The 24854-nt window shown below is 44.0% G+C and overlaps 1 protein-coding gene across 1 annotated transcript; it reads right to left on the minus strand.

Annotated features, from left to right (window-relative positions):
• On the minus strand, positions 1-24363 carry FAXC (failed axon connections homolog, metaxin like GST domain containing). Its single transcript, XM_035110680.3, has 7 exons — positions 24135-24363; positions 23500-24038; positions 15169-15304; positions 11643-11839; positions 5788-6005; positions 4159-4275; positions 1-1395 (listed from the first exon to the last, which is right to left on the minus strand). Exons 2-7 carry the CDS (start codon positions 23751-23753, stop codon positions 1109-1111), a joined length of 1209 nt encoding a protein of 402 aa, XP_034966571.1. The 5' UTR covers positions 23754-24038; positions 24135-24363; the 3' UTR covers positions 1-1108.
• Between the last annotated feature and the right edge of the window lie 491 nt (positions 24364-24854).

Consider the following 24854-nt stretch of genomic DNA (forward strand, 5'->3'; position numbering starts at 1 on the left):
CAGTGCGGACTGGAGCGTCTTTACTCGAGAGTAGCTGCAACAATCCCCTGACAATCTGCATAACCTGAACTTGGCTTCTGCTTCTCAGTCACACAAATGTGTGATGAAATGTTGGCAGTGGGCTTTATCCATAAGGCTGAAGAGCAAAATTGGTGCACTGACCCCTTAAAAAAAGTTACAATATAAATAAATAAATTGCCAAGCTGATGAGTCAGATGGGAAACAATTGGTGGTATTTTGAATGCAAAAACAACCGCCCCTCATTATTTTTGTCTCTGTTGGCTGTTTCTCTGTGAAATTGGGGACCAGAGGAACCTTCCCCAGAGGAAATGCAGTCACTTAGCACACCCAAACATATGGAGGACACAGAGGGGCAGAATGGAGATAATGTTATAATCCCTCACTGTGTTTACTTTATTCAACCATTTCCATGATCTATGTCAGGGGTCAGCAAACTTTTCCAGCAGGGGGCCGGTCCACTGTCCCTTGTGGGGGGCCGGACTATATTTTGAAAAAAATATATGAATGAATTCCTATGCCCCACAAATAACCCAGAGATGCATTTTAAACAAAAGGATACATTCTACTCATGTAAAAACATGCTGATTCATGGACCGACCGCAGGCTGGATTTAGAAGGCGATTGGGCCGCATCTGGCCCCTTAGTTTGGGAACCCCTGATCTATTTGGAGATGAGAAATGAAGTCCTAATAACCCCTCTTCCTTCCTTCCACCAAGCCTGTTTCTGGGAAGAAATCAGCTCAAACATCAGCCTTTCTCAATACTTCCTTTTGGCTTATGGATGGTTTCTGCTTATCATTCTGGAATGTTCTTCTTTTTTTAAAAAAAAGGGGGGGATCTCATTACCTTCCTTGTCAACCATACCACCTTGTTAAACAGAATTAAAAATGGTTTCTCTAGAATCCAGTGGAATGTTCTAAAAAAAAATAAAAAATAAAAATGCTGAAAAGATCCACATGAATGGCATAAAGCGACACTGTCTCACATCCCAACCAATTTGGGTCTCTTTAGAGCCTAGGCCAATTGGCAGGATTCCCAGGAGGTGGTGGCATTTCTGATAAAAGATGGAGAAGCGCTTTGTAGACACATCACTTGCATTGTTCATGATCTGTGTAGTCATCCATGTCCACATCAGAATCGAAGAGGGAATGTCCCGTGTAATCGGTGTCAGGTGTTCGCGAAAAACTATTCTCGGTTCCCTCATCGTCAAATGTTTCTGTCCTTGAGTAAAAACTGAAGTCCAGCAACGGCTGAGTCTTACTTGCTTCACTGCTTTCTTCTGACTCATACAGAGTGTTGTCATCATCATGGTGCCATTCTGGCCAAAATTTCCTCCTTATTCTCTCACAGTACATAGCAAGGTTAATCAGTTCTCCTAAGAAAACACAGGGAGGTAAGGAAATAGCATTATACGATTACCCAGCTGCAAAGCCTCTCAACGTAGTAATAATATTATCATTTTTCATTGAGAAAATACAATTCATTTTATTTTCATAATGTATAACTCACTTTTCACTACCTCCTGAAATAAAACTGGTTTAACTAGGTGTCTGAAATTCAGCAGGGCTGGGGCCTAAGGGAGGCAGTTCCACAGAGTTGAACCTGCAGCATTGAAGGGAAGACTTCTCGTTCACATGAGTCCATAAGGAAACCACTATTAGTGGTCCTCCAGTTAATATCAGTGAGCAAAATGGGATGTACAGCCTTAAGGTGGTCCTAAAGGTTTTCCAGGCTTAAGTTATTCATGTGCACTAGTACAAGAACTTCGAATCTGGCCTGGTGGCAGATGGGAAGCCAATGCAGATTTTTTAATACTTGTGTCTAGCCCTGGCATTCTGCATTACCTGAAGTCTCCAGACCACACCCAAGGACAGACCCACATAGAGTATGTTGCAGTAATCAAGTCTTGAGGTTACCAATGCATGTACAAGAGTGGTCAGGTTGTTGTTGTTATATATTTAATTATACCTCGTGTTGTTGTTGTTGTACACACACACACACACACACACACACACACCTCATGTTGTTGTTTTCCTGACAGGGCTCAAGGCAGCTTACAGTTAAAAATAAGGACCATGGGTCATATTTCTTATATGGCAATTATATCCCAAACTCTATATTTTAACTGGGAAAGTTCGGGGTCGTCTTATACACCCAGTCGTCTTATACGCCGGAATATACGGATATATACATAAAATATTTTAAAATGTTGTTTAATTTAAAAAGGGACCCTTGTGGTTCTTTCCATCTCTATGATTCTATAAGGCATCTCCCTATGATATCTTGCTGATTTCTTTTGGATGAAGGGTATTTTTCATATACAACCAATTTGCTTCACAATCTTGTGGCTACCTCTCAAAGTACCATCTTATTAGTTCATATTTTAAAACACATTTTATTGACTTGTTCACTGTTATATGTAACAGCAGCCATTATCCAGAAGAGAAAAATGATATATGTCCTGAGGACGACATGGGACAAAATGAAGCCCAACAAACTGCAGTGGATTAATGCTTTCCCCTATAACCTGTTTTTAGAACGGTAAAAGACATAGGTAATGTGCAACCTTGTACCACCAGGTGGCAGGGTTGTCTGAGAGAAACTCTCCATTCTTCCATCAGGATTCTACAGGAAAATATTCTGTAGAACAATATTACTTTCACATACACAAACATAACGTATCTTCTGGCAGTTCCCTCCCTGTGAGAAGTTACAGGGAACCAGGCAGAAGGCGTTCTCGGTTGCGGCGCCCGCCCTGTGGAACGCCCTCCCATCAGATGTCAAAGAAATAAACACCTGAAGGCAGCCCTGTTTAGGGAAGTTTTTAATGACTGATGTTTTAATGTATTTTTAATCTTTTGTTGGAAGCCGCCCAGAGTGGCTAGGGAAACCCAGCCAGATGGGCGGGGTATAAATAATATATCATTATCATCATCATCCTCATCGCTTTGGGACAGTTCAGCTGCAGATGCTCTTGGGCAAAACTGATTATCTTGGCCCATTCTAGTCTAGGTTCAGATCCAGTTGGGCACCAAAAGCAGCCTTGGTCACTTTGAGAGATGAGAAACTGAGAGGGGCAGTGAGACCCTGTTGATTCTCCTTGACCTTTCAGCCCTAACCTCCTGGAACACTTCAGAGAGTTGGGGGTACCATTTTACAGTGACTTCTTTTCTACTAATGGGGTCAGTTCCAGATAGTGGCATTAGGTAATATTGGGAGACCATACCTCAGCCCTCTGGCAGCTAATCTGCGGGGTACGAAAGGGTACAGTTTGTCCACAATGCTATTTAATATCTATATGAAGCCACTGGGAGCAGTCACTGGGAGATCTAGAATAAGGTGTCACCAGCACACTGAGGATACCCAGGTCTATTTCTCTGTAGCATCTGAATCAGGAGAGTTTGTGCATGGCTAAACTTGTGCCTGCCTGGATGCAGTCATGGACTGGATGAGAGCAAATGAACTGCAACATAAATCAAGATGCTAGTACAGTATCAAACAGCAGAGGCTCAGCTGGCCTCAATCAGAAGTCAGGCATTTAATATCTCTTCCACCAGAGATTTGGCAGGCATCCTTGCTTTTTGCTTTCAGACATCACTTGAAAACCATTTTATGCCTGCAGGTCTACACAGTTGTTTACTCAAGGAAATTTTAGCCTGACATTTACTGATTGTTCTCTATTGTCTTTGTAGTTTGTTTGCTTTTTGTGTTGCCATTCATCATCCATATGTTTTCTGAGAGGGTGATGCATATTAGTTTGACATTTAAAACTCCAATCTTAGATCATAGGTTTTGCCTGAAGTCAGAATTCCCAGGCACACTTAGCCCCTTGAGCAAAGAACTATGCCTCCTGGATCCACCTCCCTGACGGTGCTCACCATCCCAGCTCTACCTTCTGACTTCCCTGTCTTGGTCAAAAATCTGAAGGGTGAGCTAACTGTACTCACATAGCTTGGACAGCTCAGTTGGTTAGAGCATGTTGCTAATGCCAAGGTTGCAAGTTTGATCCTCATATGGGACAGTTGCAAATTCCTGCATTGCATGAATAGGCCTTGAATCAGATTGGAAACAGGTCCTTTTCATTCACTATCAGATAATACCTTCAACTCTATAATGCAGGAATTAAAGTAGCCCCTACCTTTAATTAGTCTCTCCGGCCTAGTTCCTGGCAGCGTCCACATTGCCTGTGCTAGGTGTCCAAAGACTGTAGCATCTAAAGTGGAAAGTTTGGGCCCCATGATGTACTTCTTATCACCTACAAAACAAAGCCAAAAGCATTTTTTTAAAGCCTGTGGGTATTTATTTATTTATTCCCCACCCCAACTCACATACTCAGTGTTGCCTGGTGATAACCTGCTATTATCTTCAAAGCTCAGCAGTCAAGCTTTTAAATCACAAATCACCAGGCACAAATTTCAACAATTGCAGAATGGCATTGCCATGCCACTGCAGGGGTATTTCAGCCAATTAATGCATCAAAAGGAAGTGTGTTAGAGCAGTGTTTCCCAACCAGTGTGCCTCCAGATGTTTTGGGACTACAACTCCCATCATTCCTGACCACTGGTCTTGCTAGCTAGGGATGATGGGAGTTGTAGTCCCAAAACATCTGGAGGCACACTGGTTGGGAAACACTGTGTTAGAGTTCATGTATGAGCCTGCATTTGAGGACTACTGCAATACGACCAAGGAGTTTTCTGTGTAAGCAATGATAGACAGTTTCCCCCAAAGAATCACATACTGTAATCCCACAGTGCTCATTTAGCAGCTACTACACTAGCAGCCTACTACACATTGCTCTGCCTACTTCTTGCCTCTGGCCCCAGGGGTGTAGGGCTGCTCGCCAGTGCCAGAGGCAGAGGCAGAGGCGGAGTGTGCTTGTTCAGCCCTCAGCTTGGACACCGCCAGGCAGGCACCCACCAGCCCCTACCACCAGCCCCCACCAGCAGCAGGGCACAACAGGAATCTCTGCAGGGGTGCACCTGGTTTGCCCCCCCCCCCATTTGCACCCGGGGCACTGGCCCCCCGTGCTCTCCCACTACACCACTGCCTAGCCTTGCATGCCATAGGCATCTGGCCTCCAAAAGGTTGCCCACAGAGAATTGTGATGTTGGGTCTGACAAAGGTTCCATACCCCCTGAATCAGGGTCATCATTGCAGAGGCAAATGGGGATGCTCATTCACAAGGGAACTCTATGTGTGCATTACTGTGGAGTGGAAATGTGTACAGTAATTTTAGGTGATCCATAGTGCCGGTATATTTAATTATTGGAGAGAATTTGAATGAATCATGGTGCATTCCCGAAAGCATGTCTGAATCCTAGAATGCTGAGCCAAGTCTTCAGTGACACCAGCTCTGCAGGTTTCCTTTCAACACAAAATGAATCAGAATCAGAGTTGAATAGCCAAGACTGTGCATAATGAGAAATTAATCTCTAAAATCAACGCAACTAAATAAAATGGAAGGTGGCATATGAAAGCATCTCACTGTGGCTGAATTTCTGAAGCATGTGTGATTTGGATTGTGGGGGAGATAATTTAACACATTCATGAGGCATATACCTAAACTATGCATAAGATGAAAGCATAGCTGCCAAGTTTTCCCTTTTCTCGCGAGGAAGCCTATTCAGCATAAGGGAAAATCCCTTAAAAAAAGGGATAACTTGGCAGCTATGGATGAAAGTGGTAAAATGTAATCTGTTGGAGTAGTCTCTCAAAACAAGTGATTATGCATTTTCGATATAATGTAATGAAAGGCACTGTACATTACCCAGAAGACCCGCCAGAGAGCGCATGTCTTTCTCCATCAGCTTGTAGATCTCTTCCTCAGAGAAGCGCCCGATGCCGTGGCCGTACATTTCCCGCCTCACTATTCCTTTCGTTATATGGCAGAGAATCCACTTCAGCAGGTCACTAAAAGGACCAGTAAAGGAAAGCATCTTCTGAGTCTCATGGAGATTGTCCACCCACTGGCAATATGCTAAGGTCCTAGAATGTGGTGAGGGGGGAACAAACATTTATAGCTGTGAGGAACACAAACACGCTTCTCTCGACCAACCCAAAATGGAAGATGATAAACATGTATAATAGGAAGAACAGGCTTCATTGAGGCAGTAGATTCCCCAAATTTCTTTTGTGCTACACTGAAACAAAGAAAAGCTGCTAGATCTACTATGAAGAGAAGGATGACAGTATAATTATCACTGGGTACTTACTTCTTTCAAACTCATTTTTTTAAAATTAGTAGTAATAATCACACACACACACACACACACACACACACACACGGGCTTCAACCTCAGTAATACTGTATTTAAAACATTTTTACACCTTCCTTTCCACAAAATACCCATAATTATCTTGAATGAATCAAGTTTTTCTGAAGCTCAGGTATGAGCAATTGGCTAGTGCCCCCACAGGCTAGTATCTCAGGTGCTTTTGCTTTTCTATACATGGCGTGGCTTACTCTTTTGAGGCCTCTGGAGCTATTTGCCGGACATCCATCTTATGCAGTGGCATATTGAGATCTGGAAAGGCTGTTATATGGGTTGGTGTATGAGCGGCCCCACCTCCCAGCAGGACGTTGAACCAGGTGGCATTTTGGTCCCATCTAACCCTTCAGCTTAGGCGATGATGATGATGATGTCAGTAATTACAAAGTAGTGACTGCAGACATTTTTGAAACAAAGGACTGCCTTGTGGATTAATAATAATGTTCTATAGCAATGCTTGTTTGAGTGTGAAAGCCACGTTTAATGGGATTGTTAATTACCTCTCTCAGCGACACTTGGATATTCCCCTTTCAAGAGGACTGTGTGCAGCCAGAACAGGAGATGCACTTGTCAACACAGTATATTAACAGAGGCTTCCAAAAGCTAAAAATTCAAGGAAGCTACCAAGACAGGCTTTGTGCTTGCGTGTCCCATACCCAGCCAGCCAGCCAGCCCCACCCCTCACCTCTTTCTCAGGACTATTCCAGGAAGTGGAGCAAATCACAACTTTAAAAGAGCAAGAGATCAACAATGCTCTCAAAGATAGGCGCAGTAGTTTTTCAGCAAGGTTCAGAATGAAATATTTATAAACCCAGAAATACTTTCTAAGTGGCGTCAATTCAGGTCGTTTACCCTACAGAGCCTGTCTACCGGCTCTCTTCCTTTGCCTCCTCATGCTGGCTTTTGAACAAAGTTGAGCTTCACCATTACCCTAATGGAGCTTTACCAACCAAATCCCCTCCAGATATTTTGGACCACAAGCCCCACCAGTGTAGGAGCACAGGAAGCTGCCTTAAAGAGAGCCAGTGTGATGTAGTGGTTAAGAGTGGTAGACTCGTAATCTGGGGAACTGGGTTCGCGTCTCCGCTCCTCCACATGCAGCTGCTGGGTGACCTTGGGCTCGTCACACTTCTCTGAAGTCTGTCAGCCCCACTCACCTCACAGAGTGTTTGTTGTGGGGGAGGAAGGGAAAGGATAATGTTAGCCGCTTTGAGACTCCTTCGGGTAGTGATAAAGCGGGATATCAAATCCAAACTCTTCTTCTTCTTCTTCTTCTTCTTCTTCTTCTTCTTCTTCTTCTTCTTCTTCTTCTTCTTCTTCTTCTTCTTCTTCTTAAACTGAGCCAGAGCATTTAGCTCAGTACTATCTTACAATGGCAATCAGCAGATGCCCAGGATTTAAGGCAGTTGTTTCTCCCAGCTCTACCTGGAGACACTGGGGACAAAACCTGGGAGCTTCTGCATGCAAAGACCACACTGACTGGGACTGATGGGAGTTGCCATCCAAAACATCTGGAAGGCACCAGATTGGTGAAGGTTTCCCTAAAATGACAGAGGGTGGCCTCAGGTGACCCCACTATGGGGTGGGGGAGGAAGCTTTCCAGTTAGATCACACAAACAAACTTGGTCCCCTACCCTGAAAATATGCCAAGCATGCCAGCAAGGTGCTTTTAGCACACAGTTCTCACTTCAACCAGCTGGCTTTGGGAAGTTCCAAGTGCCTATAAAGCTCACAGAAAACAGTCAGAACTGCCAGGGGCACATTAACAGAAATCATTCAACACCATGCAGAAATTGATCAAGGAGAAGAAATTGCCAAGGAGATAAAGAATTACACAACTTTTAGAAGACATCTGAAGGCAGCCCTGTATTGGGAGGTTTTTAATATTTGAAGTTTTATTCTGTTTTTAGTGTTCTATTGGGAGCCACCTAGAGTGGCTGTGGAAACCCAGCCAGATGGGTGGGGTATAAATATTATTTATTATTATTATTATTATTATTATTATTATTATTATTATTTGCTTTATGCTTTTATTATGTTTTTAGATATGGTGCAAGCTGCTGAGAGTGGCTGCGGAAACCCAGCCAGATGGGCTGTTGTTGCTGTTGTTGTTGCTGTTGTTGTCATTGTTGTCGTTATCCATATTCTTTTTAAAAACCAGATATACACAGAATGAGCAAAACAAATGCCATTTTAGGTCTTATATACAAAGGTCTTGAATGAGTACCCATTTGCAACCTGTGCAAGAGAGCCATGCCAGGGCATCTTCTTCGGAGCCCCAGAGAGCAGCCCTGAAATCACTGCTAGTGCTTCTCAGCTCCTACACCAGGTGTTCTGTGACATTAGACTTTTTTGAAATGAGGAACGCGATAGGACGATGCACTGGAAGGCATGGGATAACACTTGCTTTGATGTGGCATCATCTAACCTGCCTGCGAGCAAGATAGATTGAATGCACATTCAATAGCCAATGTTGTCTAATCTCCCTGAATGCAAATCTGAAATGTTTAGCATACATTAATGTGTTTTTTCATGCCTTCTATAGATAAAGATGCATTGTTCAATGATGATGACATGTTTGTTATATTTATTTCTCTCCCCTCCCTGATTGTTTGGGTTCTTTTGTTTAGTGTTTAGTTTTGGATATACTTTTATAATATCAGAAGCTATTCTGCAGTCAATGTGCATGTGTACACGCTGAAATATGAAAAAAAAAACCTTCCAAAATTATTTGTCTGCTTGTGTTTTAAGTGTGGGATGACACAACATCATCTAACCTCCCCACAACCAAGACTGAATGCATGCTCATTCAATAGCCAACACAGTCTAATCTCCCTGCAAAAGAAATCAGGGCAATGTCCGTTGGGAAGCACTCTGGGTTGCCAGAGCTCAGATGCAGATGCTGAGTTGGGGAGGGTTGGAAAGGAGGAAGAGGAGGAGGAGGGAGGAAGAGAGAGTCACGCCAGCACAGCAAAACCCTTAATTATTTATCAAGCTAAACTACTTGCTGAAATGGAACAAGAGAGAGACAACATCAATAGCAGTACTTTAAAGGAAATAAGAAAGCCGTGGTTGAAGAAGAATGAATGTTATGAACGGGAGGAACCCTCCCAGCTTCATCTCCTCTGTCCTGCATTTTTATTGCCGAGAAGGAAAAACCAAGAAGTATAACTTTAATCATTTCAATCCCCCAGCATCTCCAGACAAGTCTGGGAATGTCCCCTGTCTGAAACCCTGTTGCTAGTCGCTGTAGACAAAATTGAGCCAGATGGAACAATGATCTGATTCAGTATAAGGCTGCTTCCAATATTTCTATTAACAGATAGCAATGGGTGCCTATTTTAGAGGGAGCTCTTGGACCTTTCTTTCTCAACAGGAAACATTGCGTCAGGAATTCTTCCTTGTTCAAACAATGAGTATGTGGGATTAGCATGCATTGATGCTGATGATGACAGTGGCAACTATGAAGGAGCTCAAAGTACCTTGGACTGATATCCATAGGTGGCCTCCCATCCAGGCAGCTTACAGAGCCAGAACCCATTTGACTTCAGAAATGTAATGTTTGCCTTCAACACATGCTCCTTGCATCTCCAAGCACATTGCCATTGTATGGTGTCAGCTGCTTTGAAATGGCCCAAAACCATACAGAATCTTTGGGGGAATTTCTTGAAACTCAGGAGACTTTGTGGACATATCTAGATGCTACAATTCTTAACTAAATGTACTGAAGAGGCTATAAAAGAAGTGGACAAGTTAAATAACATGAATCGAATGTAAAACATAATATGGGGTAAAGGTAAAGGGACCCCTGACCATTAGGTCTAGTCGTGACCGACTCTGGGGTTGCGGCGCTCATCTCACGCTATTGGCCGAGGGAGCTGGCATACAGCTTCCAGGTCATGTGGCCAGCATGACAAAGCCGCTTCTGCCGAACCAGAGCAGTGCACGGAAATGACATTTACCTTCCCGCTGTAGCGGTACCTATTTATCTGCTTGCACTTTGACGTGCTTTCGAACTGCTAGGTGGGCAGGAGCTGGGACCGAGCAACAGGAGCTTACCCCGTCGCAGGGATTCGAACCGCCAACCTTCTGTTCGGCAAGCCCTAGGCTCTGTGGTTCAACCCACAGTGCCACCTATGCTACTATGGGGTAGCATAGGTTAATTCAGAAAATGGCTTAAAACAGGCTGCTACGTGAAGAATCCTGCCTTTGATTAGGGAGGTGAAGCAGCTGGCTTTCACTGACTTATTATGGAAGCAAACATTGAATTTCTAAGAACATGAAATCTCTCTATGGCATTCTAACTGTGATTTTTCCATTATCATAAATCCTCCAAGTCAGTGTTGTTCTTCCTGGGGTGCATGACAGGTATTTGTTGACTTGATGAGGGGTAATAGAGAATAAGCCTAGGTGCAAGGAAATGGAAGTAGATGTGGCTGTGTATTTTCAGCCACCTTTATTATCTGCGTTTCAATTTTGCATAATCCCTTTGTTTTGTTCCTTCCTACTTGTTGCCTTGGGACCCAGGTGGCGCTGTGGGTTAAACCACAGAGTCTAGGGCTTGCTGATCAGAAGGTCAGCAGTTCGAATCCCTGCAATGGGGTGAGCTCCCGTTGCTCGGTCCCAGCTCCTACCCACCTAGCAGTTCGAAAGCACATCAAAGTGCAAGTAGATAAATAGGGACTGCTCCGGCGGGAAGGTAAACGGCGTTTCCGTGCGCTGCTTTGGTTCGCCAGAAGTGGCTGTGTCATGCTGGTCACATGACCCAGAAGCTGTCTGCAGACAAACGCTGGCTCCCTCGGCCTATAAAGCGAGATGAGCGCCGCAACCCCAGAGTCGGACACGACTGGACCTGATGGTCAGGGGCCCCTTTACCTTTACTTGTTGCCTTATAGCTGATTGATTAGACTGAAAACCTTAGGAGGCCAGAAAACCACTTTGGGGAACTGCTGTAGCCCTTGGGAAAGGGCAGGCTTGCCATCAAAATTAAAAAGAGATGAACAGAGGCTGCAGCTCTATATTTCTATGCAGACCTAGATATTGCCAGGGGCCCTCAAAGTTGATGAGCATTGCCATTCAAATGGTGTGTGTACCACATTTTGTGATCGATTATGTGGGGCAGGACCTACCTAGCCCCCCAAATATTTTATTCAGGTTGGCACCCCTGATCTACAAAGTTTATGCAAATCTGTGCCCTCTTGTATTTTTGGGTGAATGGAATCTTTTAAGGTGGTGTGAGTAAACAGAAAAGCAATGCTAATATAACTAGAAGACAGAAAAGAGAATTGGGTCTAACAAGTGTGCTACCACGTCTGAAATCATCAGAGAGCATCTAATATCCATGGCAACTTACCAGTAAAAGTGCTCCTCCACCATTTTTGTAACAGCTCTAGAAACAGCTCTTTCATGCGGGCCAAGATGTTTGTTTAAATTGACTCCAAGCTTCTCTTCCAGAAAATCAATAATGAATTCTGTGCCGGACACTTTTTTGCAATTGTATTCAATCCACGGCATTTTCCCTTGAGGGGAAAGTTTTCCATCGAAGTAGTTCTAAGAAAAGAAGTACCAAAACAAAAACAAGGGGAGAAATCAAACAAACATTTAAAAAATAAATAACACAACAATCACAAATCAGTAATTCAGACTCTATTGCTAAGTCAACAACAAACCAACAGGTCAAAACCAAGCATTATGTCTGCTCCTGAATGAATGGTGATGTGTTTTATCTACCTTTTATACTTTCATTCTCTGCCCGCAGGAAAATTTGCTGCAAGTGTATTGCAAAGCAGTTGAGGAACAGAGAAGGATAACAAGAGCAGACAGGGATGGGTGACTGGGCAGGAGAAATCACAGGTGCCTCTAGAGTCAGAAACATGTTTTAAAGGTAAATTTGGCACCTTTCTATTCCAAACTGCAATGCGCTCATTAGACCTGTCTAGGTATGCATGTCCATCTCCTGAACCAGCCTACATTTTTGGACATTTCTAGACCAAAAGTATGGTAGGTAATAGACAAAATTGCAAAAAGTGAGATTGCCCTCAGCTGGATTCTTCAGACTCTGTGGGCGTGGGGTGTATGTGAGACTCTACCACCAACTTTAATCCTTGGCAAGTCCAATCAAGACAGATGGCTAGACTGAGGGTGGAAGGATTCAATTGCAAACCAGGTCTAGCCCTTATTCTTTCAAGTGTTCCAATATGGGTAACCAGTTCTTTCTGCATGTCGGACACCTGCCTTCTCATTCCCATTTGAATATGGCTCACTACAAGAAGGTGGCAGAGGGTTAAAGGCAGGTGAAACAGCAAAGGAAAAACAAAAAAGGCAACATACAGAGCCTGTCAAGTAGTTAATAATGGGGATGACAAGATGATAGATAGATAGATAGATAGATAGATAGATAGATAGATAGATAGATAGATAGATTATAGGCAAGCATAACACCCAGTGATGTTGGATAGAAAAAATGTTTGGTGGGAATTTTCCATGATGGATTTTTTTTTTCAAATTATGTTTTTTTTTTTAAAAAAACCTCTGCTGCTACATTTTTATGTAAATCATTCTCTACTTTTAGAAATTCATTGCTTCACAAATTTAATTAGTAACATACTGAACCAACATAACGCTAGTCAAATTGAGCAATTGGAATGGAGACAAAACCAGTCAAATCTAAAATCAAAGCTGCAATTAACTTCTTCTCGTGAGTCTATTCCTAGGAAGCACATTCATGAGCACAGTTCTTCAGGCCTGCTATGTTTTGATTGCCTTCATTTCTCCCACCCCCTTAATATCTAAACAACTTAAGCGAAGTGTGTGCAACCGAGTCATTATATTTATATCTCAGCTTCCCTTCCAGCAACACTACACGTTTCTCCTCTCCTTCTCACTATCACATATTTACAAGTACTCAAAAAAAAAACAACCCACCTTTACGTGGGAATTATTTTTAACAAATTAACATTTAAACCATATGAAGTGTTTTATGGATCCCCTAATCAAATATAGCAATTCTACTTTTAGTTACATGGGAAACAAAGTCAAATAAACCTGCTAAAGGACATCAAATCTGTGGAGGGTAGCAGAAAAAATAAATAAATTTGGGGGTGGGGAATCCAGTTCAAAATGGGCTGTAAAATAGCAGTCGTTTGTTACAACAAAGAAAAACAATATGGTTTCTATGTTCTTGTCACGTGTAGCAGTGGGAAAGACGCAAGCCTGGCACATGTGCATGGCACCATTGGGCAGGCAGGTTCCAGCAGGCCGTGCAAGAGAGGGAACCTCTTCTGCACATCTATGGACCTCGCCGAGTTAAGACAACAGTCAGCTCCCAATCTACTGAAAGCGCAACCATAATTAAAGCTTCTGCCTGAATCTGTTACTTGACAAAAATAGCGAGGGATGTGAAAAGACAAACTTCAGTATAATCAGGGTATACCCAAGAAATAATTGCTTTTTAACAGCAGTTGCTTTCCCCTCCACATGGAATTGCAAATGCCAGGTACAAAATGTATTAACACCACCAGGCAGGTGTTCAGGCGGTCCCTAAGCAAATCTGAACAACTCCCTCTATTTCCAGTGTACAGAGGCAAGTAACAGTGCTTACGTAGCCAAAATCGCATCACCCGCTTACAAGAGGGAAGTAGCAGCAGGCTCAGGGGAAACAACCCCCTCCCACCAGGTTTTCAGAAGGTGGGGGGGAACTAAAGAATGGGGATACAGACACCCTGGAAAGAGCATTCTCAATGACCATGAAATGCTGGGTGTCCCTTGACGGAGGCAGAAGGGAATATCTGGGGGCAGCATGGCTCATGGGCACCACAAGATTAAACAGCAAAATTATGTGGCAGATCCCACTGCGATTCTGTATGTTTTAAAGCAAACTTAGGGGTAGTAGTTCAGTGGTAGAGCATATGCTGTGAATGTAAAATGTCCGAAGTTCAGTCCTCAGCTATGGCTGGGAAGAATCTCCTGGCTGAAATTCTGGAAAGCCTGACAGTGGCAACAATATTGGGCTAGATGAACTAATGGTCTGACTTGTTCCTATGTTCATCTGCTTCCTAAAAAGGGATGTTCTACTCTAGAAATGCTCTTCTGACCTGGTCCCCCTGGGCTGTTCCACTTGTCTTCATGAAAATTCAGTCCAGATGCATACTGCTCTCCTGGATTTTGGGTTGTTCATTGAATAAGGTAATGATTGTGTGAGATAGCTATGCAGCCAAACACTCATATGACTGTTACTTTCTTAGCAAGGGGTAGCGGAGTCTTCATCTCTGTGAATTTTGGAGGCAGCAAGAACCATGAAGAGTCAGAAAAACACAAAAGTATGTGTGTGTGTGTGTGTGTGTGTGTGTGTGTGTGTGTGTGTGTGTAAATGGTAGAGATAGACTGAAATTCGGTGTTAAGCTATGGTTTTTTTAAATCAGAATTGCTATTTTTATGGACATACCTAATACATTTATCTATGTATTAAAATTAACGTGTTCAATCAGGTAAATGTCACCTTAATCAGAAGGCAGCCCTAAGAAGGAGGCAATCACATGGTACAGAACTCTGGCATGACTGTACTACATCATTTATAAACAAGGATCATTTTTTGAAAGCACTCCCACCCACAAACCTGTCTATTACACACATGTCAAAGCTTATGTGTGTTCCCATGTTTAAGCTTTCCACCAAGAGTGCAATATGGGAGTTTTTTCCAACAAGGGTGCCTAAAAACGTGCATCATGAGATGGTACTGTTGTGCAATGACTGTACCACGGGACTCTTTTCTCATTTGAACAGGCCAATACACCTATCCTCTAGGCGAGGCAAATGGTCCTAAAATAGGTGGCATCATGCGCCTGTAAGTAGCCAAAGTAACATAACATGCACAAGTTTACCTGGTAGGGCAAATCAGCCATCCTTAAGTAAGTCTCCATTTTCAAACAGAAAGGAGATAAACTCGGAATACCATTGTTTGGCCTTGAAAACTGATGCAGTATAATAGCATCTTTTGAATCAACCTCTTGCTCTTTCCTATAAGCAAAACAAGCGAGTAAGTTTTACAAAACAGAATCCATTATGCGTCATACAGCATCAATATGTCAAACTTGCAAAGCACAATGCAACTGCTGAGGCAAACTTTCCTTATGTCATTCAATAGGCTGCCACCATTTTGTATTCGTTAAGCTTTAAGTCACTAAGAAGCACTTTGGACTGCAAGGGCAAAATAAGCCAACAAGTCAAGATGATTCAATATTCAAAATAACTAAAACCTTCCACAGTTAAATTCATATACACACAAATGACCATATTCATAGTTATGATGAAGGTGTTACATGTAGGGCTACCATCTTGTCCAGAAACTGCCTTGATAGCAAAACATGAGCCTTGATTTATTATTATTTCATATCTAATGCTGTTGAGTATTACTTTAAAATCATCAGGACATTATCCTATACTAAAATTAGCATGGTACTTGCAACATGTTGAAGGAGAAGATAACATGTAGCCGTGGACCCAAAGTACTTGGCAAAAGCCTTTGAAGTTAGAATGTTGAGAAGTCCATTTCTTTTGAAGCAAGCTACTAGTCCCCATGGTGAGATAAATACTCTTTCCCTCCACCTCACCTTCATTATTTCAAATAAACTCAGTCAAGTCAATCCAAGGATCAACTTAATTTTTTCTAAGCCTGTGGGGAACTAATTCAGAATAAATATATAACAAGGCTTGTGTATATTCTGAAATCCCAATGTCAGTAAGCAGGACATTTAGTATTGACCAAGGAAGTTAACATCCTGAGAAGATCAGTTTACTTCTATTTTAAAAGAAAGGTTCAATCCACTACGATTGCTGAAACAGATTTGGTTAATAAAAGTCCCAGAACCCTGGGGTGCAAATATTTACAAAGGTATTTCTTATATAAGGGTGGCATACTGTACATGGTTCTTCCTCAATCAATTTTACTCTCACAACACCCTATGAAACAGCCTAGTGGCTGAGAGATAGTGACTGGCCCAGTATCTTCTATTAAAGTCTATAGCTGAGGAAGGATTCGAACCTGGGTTTCCCTTGTCCTAGTCTGACAATCTCAGCACTACACCATTCAGGCTCTTCAATATGGCCTGTTGCCTCCACCTTTGCCTACATCCCCTATCCTAATCCCAGGAGCATCAGGAAGAGCAGGATTCCTAGAGTGATTGCTTTAGGGTGGCGCCACCTTGTCCAATATGGCACCACCTTAGAATAACCACTCTAGGAAACAGATGTGCAATGCACACGTCCACCCACTTACGCACGCAGCCCCCAGGCTTTATGGTGCATGAGGTCCACTTCCTGAAAGCGGTGTCCAGCAAAGTAGTTCTATCAACATAAGAATTTCCATTTGTGCAACTGATCTTCCCCTCCCTCTCATTGCCCTGTGTGCCCACACAAATCTGCTCCATAGGGTTGGGAGAGGAACCAGAGCAAAAAGGAGGAACACAGGAAGAGGAAATCCTTGTGCTAATGGAACTATCTTCTTCAATGCTGCCCCAGGTCTGCCACATGGCAGGGCTACTTAAGACACTGGCAGAGGGCAGGGGCAGTAGTGGCCAAGATAATGTGGCCCCAGTGCCTTGCACAGCTCGTTCCCTGTCCTACAAGTGAATATAAGTTATGCAGGTACTGTATATGCAAGTGTATTAGTAAGTAAAATGCAAACAGACAAAGTTCCTGTATGTGGCTATTTTGAATTTTAAAATAAATAAAACACATGGAGCCCTGAATATAATGTACAACACCCACCCACTTTGGTTCGGCATCTGCCACATCATTAAAATGATACAAAAAGCTTGTTAATTCCATGGAAACTAAAACATGCAGATCAGCAAATCCTTTGTTTTCATAGATTATTTCCCTCAGTGGTGCTAATCAGATTTCCACATTCTATAATCTCATTGATCTTAATGAGATGGGATACACATAAAACTTGTGGATAAATAAAAGCTAGATAACCCAAAAGGAATTTTGCTTGGCAGGGGGTTAGACTGGATGGCCCTTGTGGTCTCTTCCAACCCTATGATTCTATGATTCTATTCTATGATTCTAATTCTGGTTATAGGGGGCTTCAGTTGCTATGAGGCACCCTTCATGAAGAGATTGATAGAATTAAACTCTTACTATGAGCCTTTGTCCCATACAACTCAAAATGTGCTAGTTCTATGACAACAACAGTATTTATTATTGTGCTTCTCCTAATCTCTTACAGGATTTCATATACAGTGGTGCCTCGACTTACTAATTTAATCCGTTCTGAAGGCAACTTCGTAAGTTGAAAAATTCGTAAGTCGAAAAACGCCATTATAGGAATGCATTGAAAACGGAAAAATTCGTAAGTTGAAGCAACCCTATCTAAAGATTCGTAAGTAAAAAAAATCCCTATCTAAAACCACCGCGGGTTTTCCCCCGGATGTTGAGACATTCGTAAGCGCGCAGCCATTACCCCCAATCGTAAGTCGAAAAATTCGGTTGTCGAGTCGTTCGTAAGTCGAGGTACCACTGTACTTTACCAAAGTCAACCTGACAGTAGCTCTGTGAAGAAACTTCACAGTTAAGGTAAAGTCCAAATACAATAATATTGTTATGATATGCATACTGTTTGGATGAAAATTGTCCACTGTGTCAATTGGGGCAGGATGAGGTGAGAGGAAAGAACCTGGTCTCCTGCTCCTGTCCAGAGAGCCAGGAAAAAGTGCTTGGGTTCAGCAGGCAGTCTGCTAAGAAATGGTTAGGCCATAAAAGTTTCAAAATATTGTGTGTTTTTTTTGTTACATACTTGCAAGGCTTCAGTTAACCAAAGAATCTTGCTTTTATTTGGGTCAGGAGAATTGAAAAGGGTCAAATTGCCATAGGTTCTTTAGCAGACAATCTATTCAAATATCATTTGTCCTCACATTTATTGGCTAATGGGATTCAGAAGTGCAGAGAGAACTCTGGTGATTGTTCAGAGGATTATGGCAGGAGTGGAGGAAGGGAACAGAAGTAGGGAAAGGGAAAGGAAAGACTGCCCTGTATGGAGTCAATCATGAGAGAACAGTTGGTCAGAGAGTGAAGAGACTAGAAAGAGGCAGAAGGTTAACAGAGAATCACACAGAGGGAAGGCAGTATGAGGGCATTCCAGTTTCAGTTCTCCAGAATAATTACTGGTCAAAGTGACAGCAGCTGACACTCAGCTGCAGGAATACTTCAGGAGGTAACTGACATCATTGTGCATGAGCCCTGGCCGTCGAGTAGCTGACCAGAAGGAAGACTTGAGATGAGAGCTGCAGCAAATCTATCAGAGGGGCAGCCATAGTTGCAAGAGGTGGAGTCTAGTGTGAGTAACAGCTAAGAGCAGGCATCTCCAAACTGTGGCCCTCCAGATGTTTTGGCCTACAACTCCCATGATCCCTAGCTAACAGGACCAGTGGTCAGGGAAGATGGGAATTGTAGTCCAAAACATCTGGAGGACCAAAGTTTGGGGATGCCTGGCTAAGAGGCTATTTTACAATACTGTACATATTTTCAGTGAGACCCTGACCACAGAGAAGACTTGCAACTGAAGCCCATGAGTTAACCAGGGAAGGACAAAAGGGAGAAGTGGCTATTGGTTTTGCACAGTGATGAGAACAAGGGAATATTGAGCAACAATCACAACTTTACAGCAACAATTTGTAAGGTGACTAAAAGTGAACACCTATTTAACAACATTTGTTGGCTTAAATACCTCTATGTAGATCTATATTAAATGAGCTTTAATAAACTAATGCAAGTCTTCTGGTCTGTTCATCCCATGCCTACGCCCAGTTATTGAAGACTGTAAAAGTAGGTGAAAGGAACAAGTTGGAATTAAAGGGTTATAAAATCTACCGGTAGGTACATCTTATTTAAGCTGTATGATGCAGGGATCCTATTTATTTTTATTTAATTAAGATTTATAAGTCACCTATCATCAAAGATATCAGGATGGTGAACAAATATAACCAAAAACACTGTTAAAGGAACAGTGAGAATAAAACATAGCTACAAGGCAGTAAGGATACATAGGATGAAGTGGAAATGTCCTTCCCTTGTGTAGCACAAAGGCAGACCTTCATGGAACAGGAGACCTTATCAAAGCTACAGTAAACCTTCCACTTGCTGTCAGGCATCAGTTTGGTACCCAGTGACTTCACCATGAACTCTGGCGCCAGAGGTTGGCCTGCAAATATGATGCATGACAACACAACTGTTCATCACCATGTGTGTCTAACCTAAGTATCTCCCACCCAGCACTTTTAGAAAATTCCATTCCAATAGGTTGAGCTCTTAATGCAATGTCCGGATATCAAAATTTCCCATAGACACAGTCCAGTCTAGCTTCAGCTGCAGAAAGTATCGTCGTACTAATGCCAGGGAACAGACATTGGCCTTAAGGCTGTGCTGTTCATTGCAGTAAATATAGTTACAAAGAATGCAAAGTTGGTTAGAGTGCCTTATCTGTGGCAAGCTCAACATCCTCTGAGATGGGGTGGGGGGTGTCTACACTGGACTCTGAAGCACTGTTTCCCTCATCCTTGGAATAAGGAAGAAATCTCACTCCACTCGCCTTCCTCTGTGCTTTTGAGCTTCCACCAGCTCCTGCTACAAAAAGAATTGTTGAGTGTCTTTAACCACAGTTGGTTAGAGACCATGGTGCTGTTAACGCCAAGGTTGCAGGTTCGATCCCCATACAGCACAGCTGCACTGCAGGGGGTTGGCCTAGATCAGGGATGTCCAACTTCTGAGAGACTGTGATCTACTCCCACTAAAAAAACACTGGCAGTGATCTACGCATTGTATTTACGTACCAGAGTTGTTGAACTTTTTTTAGGGAGCCAAAGTTATCTCTCCCCTTGCTTAGTAACCAGTCCCTTATCAGGTGCTTTCACTTGTGCATAGAGTGACACTCTGTTCTCATCTCTACTGCAACAGATAGGTGATGTTGGCCTTGCTTGGTGTCAAAGACCAAAATGAGTGCATAAATGACTACAGTGTTCCGGTTCCTGATTGCAACCACAGCAAAATCTCTAATGATTTTCTGGAGCACTGACTAACTAGTGTTACAAGAGTCTTCTCCTCTGATGACTCAGGCCAGCACAAACAGCAATTCAGGATAAATCCACCTAATTCATTTTACAAGCTTACTCAAAATTGTAGCATAAAGGCATGCATTTCCATCTTTAATTGTTAACAGTTCTCAGATGTCAAAGATATCAATCTGTTTACTACTGCTTCGCGCAAGGATGGCTCCTTTGTCTACCAGAATATATCTGTCACAATAATCTCTGGATGTTGCCTCCACCACCACCACCACTCCATACTTATCATCTAGATCTATAGGAGAAATGGTTTGCCAGGTGCTGCCCCAAGACAGCCAGGACTCGCAGCCACCGTTATTTAATATAGTTTACAAGAATAATAAAGACCAACTACGACACTAGTTGTTGACTTCAGGTTCTGGCCTATGACAATCACAGTTGCATAATTTATCTAAACATTGTTGGTCTCTTATTTTAAGCTGCTTGTGGCATTTACAGCAAGCTACACTACAGTGAAGGGACGCGGGTGGCACTGTGGGTTAAACCACAGAGCCTAGGGCTTGCCGATCAGAAGGTCGGCAGTTAGAATCCCCACGACGGGGTGAGCTCCCGTTGCTCGGTCCCAGCTCCTGCCAACCTAGCAGTTCGAAAGCATGTCAAAGTGCAAGTAGATAAATAGGTACCGCTACAGCAGGAAAGTAAACAGCGTTTCCGTGCACTGCTCTGGTTCGCCAGAAGTGGCTTTGTCATGCTGGCCACATGACCTGGAAGCTGTACGCCGGCTCCCTCAGCCAATAATGTGAGATGAGTGCCGCAACCCCAGAGTCGATCACGACTGGACCTAATGTTCAGGGGTCCCTTTACCTTTACACTATAGAAGACCATTGCAAATAGATGGAGATGGTATCATTTTGAAGTAGTAGGCACATCTATATTGACTTTTATGTCAACAAACCCTCATGTCTGAAGGTAAGGGAGTGTAAGAAAGGGGCTTCACAGATCTGGGACGGATTTGGAGGGTTTGGGGTACAATTCAGCAACTGTGGGAGGATGTGAACATGTCTCAGATGAGAAACACTAACTGATTCTCCCGTTGCAAAAGAGAGAGGGGTGTGTGGAAGATGTGGTGACATATTTATGCCAGTGGGATTAGCAAGAAGTTTTTTGGGTCTGGATTCATCCCACCATTACCACCTCCCAATACCTTCCCCAAAGAAGTAGCATTCCCAGAAAGTTAGAGGCTGACCAGATATTTAGTGGAACTGCTATGTTTGGGTGGAACTTGAAGACTTAGAGCAGGTATAAGGAACTTAAAAAGCAGAGACATCACCTTGCCTACAAAGGTCCGTATAGTTAGAGCTATGATTTTCCCAGTAGTGATGTATGGAAGTGAGAGCTGGACCATAAAGAAGGCTGATCGCCGAAGAATTGATGCTTTTGAATTATGGTGCTGGAGGAGACTCTTGAGAGTCCCATGGACTGCAAGAAGATCAAACCTATCCATTCTGAAGGAAATCAGCCCTGAGTGCTCACTGGAAGGACAGATCCTGAAGCTGAGGCTCCAATACTTTGGCCACCTCATGAGAAGAGAAGAATCCTTGGAAAAGACCCTGATGTTGGGAAAGATGGAGGGCACAAGGAGAAGGGGACGACAGAGGACGAAATGGTTGGACAGTGTTCTCGAAGCTACGAACATGAGTTTGACCAAACTGCGGGAGGCAGTGCAAGACAGGAGTGTCTGGCGTGCTATGGTCAATGGGGTCACGAAGAGTCGGACACGACTAAACGACTAAACAACAACAAGGAACTGCAGGCCTGGGAGACAAATGCAGCCCCTCAGGCTTCCCTGCCTGGCCCTTGGGCCTCTCCCCAGTCCTACTTCATATCTCTCATGAGTGTCTTTTCCTGGCTGAAATGTTTTGTTGAACTCCCATAATGCCCCTTGGTTGCCTGGATGGGTGATAGAGAGGGGTGTGGAAACTAGCCTAGTGTGTCAATGTGAAATTTATATTTGTTCCTTCAATTGCTTTTGCCTCCAGCCCCTCCGACAACACACTGGTCATTTAGAGTTTAAAAACACTAGTGGAGGGCAGGGAATGGACAGCTGTGTGCCATGGAAAAAATCCCACAGCAAGCAGTTTTGTAAGGGTGACGTATTATGACTCAAAATGATAACAGAAGTAGAGATAACAGAAGGCACATCCCAACTGGTACAGCTGTACTTTGAATGGAGTTGCTATCCAACACATGAAAATGAGTTAACGAAAGTTTCTGCTCTGATTCTCCCCCTCTCCCTGTTTTCTACACCCATTTCTATCATATTTGGTGCTTATATCATATGCTTTGCAGCATAAACACATACCTATAATAGGGTAGAGAGGGCCATATGAACCAATGGCACAACCCACCAGGAAGTCTCCAGTGCAAGCCCTATTTTTCAGGAGGCTGCCCATAGGGACTACTATTCTGCATGCCCAACGAGTATTATTTAGCTGTGTGTCAAGTACTCCATAATAACCAGGTTGCAAGAAACCCAAAACAAACCACAGCCCTGTAAAGTAGTCCACATCAACTGCTAGCATTTAAGAGCTGTGTACTGTATATATTATTATTGGGATATTATTTTTCCATAGCCCCTAACCTTAAAACATAGTTGGCATGGCCTGATCAGCGTGAAGCATATTATAAAACTCAGCTTTATTCATGGGGAGGGCATTAAACCTGTCTGCAAATTGCACCTGGAAGCCCCCCACCCTTCAGCTGCAGGCTGCATTTTCTCAGTGCCATAAATACACTCTACATATGCTCAGAGGCCCATGACAAGCGTTTCACGGACGCATTGCCATTGAAAGCAGGTTCCGGGGTTGATGGACCTTGGGCTCAGACTAAGGCCTGCAGTTGTTATGGTCCACATTGAAACAAAGGAGGTGCAGCTTCTCTTTCTGCCGGTATCCTGGTCCCCATTTGATAGATGCATGATGGCTGATCACAACCCGTCCCTTCCCCCACCCAGCAAAGAATCCCCACCCCACCCTAGGAAAACAACCCTCCTCCCTAGGGGACCGGAGTGCCCTCCTGCGCGCTATTTTGCACCTCTTAGCTCTCCATCTCTCTCTCCAAAAGACCCCCCCCCCGGAGGTGTCCCCCTCTCACCTGATGGCCAGGAGTTCGTGGAGCAGGTAGGCTGCGGCGGCGAGCAAGGCTCCCCCGGTCAGATAGAGGGTTTTCTTCCACCACGAATCGGACCCCAGCCCGGCCATGACCCCGCCGTAATCCTGCAGAGGGAAAGCGATGATCTCCCCATAAAAGGAGAAGCGCTCGTCGGAGCCCGCGCACCAGAGGCTCTGGTTCCGGCTGAGATCCACCACGCACGACCTGGACGAGGCGAAGCCAACCCCCCAGGGCATGCTGCGCGGTGAGGGCGGCGCTGGATCCCGGTTCCCCCAACGAGCACGGGCGCAGCCAGGGCAGGCGTCTGCATCGGGGGGGAGAAGCAGGCGGCGAGCCGGAGGCTTAGTTAAAGGCGGAGGAGGAAGAGGAAAAGGAAAGCGAGAGCAGCGTGAGCAGCAGCCGCCGCCGCCGCCGCGCCGGGTCTCCTTGGCGAGCTCTGCAACATCATCGTCCTCCTCCTGCAGCTACTCCTCGCCTTTGTGCCTTTGCATGCAGGAGGGGTGATGTCATGGCTCTCCTGCCTTGGGAAAAACAAACAAACAAACAAATAAACCTTAGGATCAATTCATCTACATTGGAAACCGCCGCCCCCCTCCCCACGATCCAGGCGCACCCACCCAAGCCTGCATCCCACTGTGGCGTCGACTGGAGGGAGGACGAGGAAGGTCGCGGCGGCAAAAGGGCAGGTCTGCCGAGAGCTCTGGGACAAACAGGGCGGGGATCGATGCGGGATTGATGGCTGGTTTGGAGGGAGAAAGCGCGCCCCGGTCTGCTTCATTGGTTCATCATAATGGTGCTGTCGTTCCTTCCCTGCAGCTTTCACAACATTAGACCGGACCGTGTCACGTGGGTGGCGTTCAGGTGTATGTGTGTGTGTGGTGTGGGGCGGGGGGACGACGACACAGCATCCGAACAAACAAAAGCATGCGTTCTCGTTGGTAAACAAAACCCCTGCTTCTTAGAAGATGCGGGTTTTTATTTATTTTAATTATTAGTTTTCCTTCCATGTTTGGCCAGAACAGTGTGATCCTATGCATGTTTACTTAGGAGCGAGTCTCACTCTAGATTCCATAGGGCTGGCTCTCAGCTAAGAGTCCAGAGTCCAGACAAAAGATTTGCTACCTAGCTCCTCTTGGCCCTCAGAACCATGGTTGCTTCATTCACCATACCCCTGGCCCAGAAGTCAGCAACCAGTTGGGCAGAGGACCGTTGTTGCTTTTTTTACAGAGAATGGGGTGGGTCTCTGATGGACCCTATTGCCACTTACTCAAATGGCATTGATGCAAAGGCCTACTGGCATGGACTGTCCTTCCAAACCGCTCTTGGGAGGGGAAGGG

The sequence above is a fragment of the Zootoca vivipara genome, chromosome 3 (assembly GCF_965207765.1).
Source record: "Zootoca vivipara chromosome 3, rZooViv2.hap1.1, whole genome shotgun sequence".
NCBI lineage: Eukaryota > Metazoa > Chordata > Lepidosauria > Squamata > Lacertidae > Zootoca > Zootoca vivipara.

Excerpts from the sequence above, each read along its gene's own strand:
- FAXC (XM_035110680.3), bottom strand. The coding sequence starts at position 23,753 with ATGCCCTGGGGGGTTGGCTTCGCCTCGTCCAGGTCGTGCGTGGTGGAT. Across the intron at positions 15,305-23,499 it reads CACGAACTCCTGGCCATCAG|GAAAGAGCAAGAGGTTGATT; the intron begins GTGAGAGGGGGA and ends TTTTGCTTATAG. Across the intron at positions 1,396-4,158 it reads GCCGGAGAGACTAATTAAAG|GAGAACTGATTAACCTTGCT; the intron begins GTAGGGGCTACT and ends GTGTTTTCTTAG.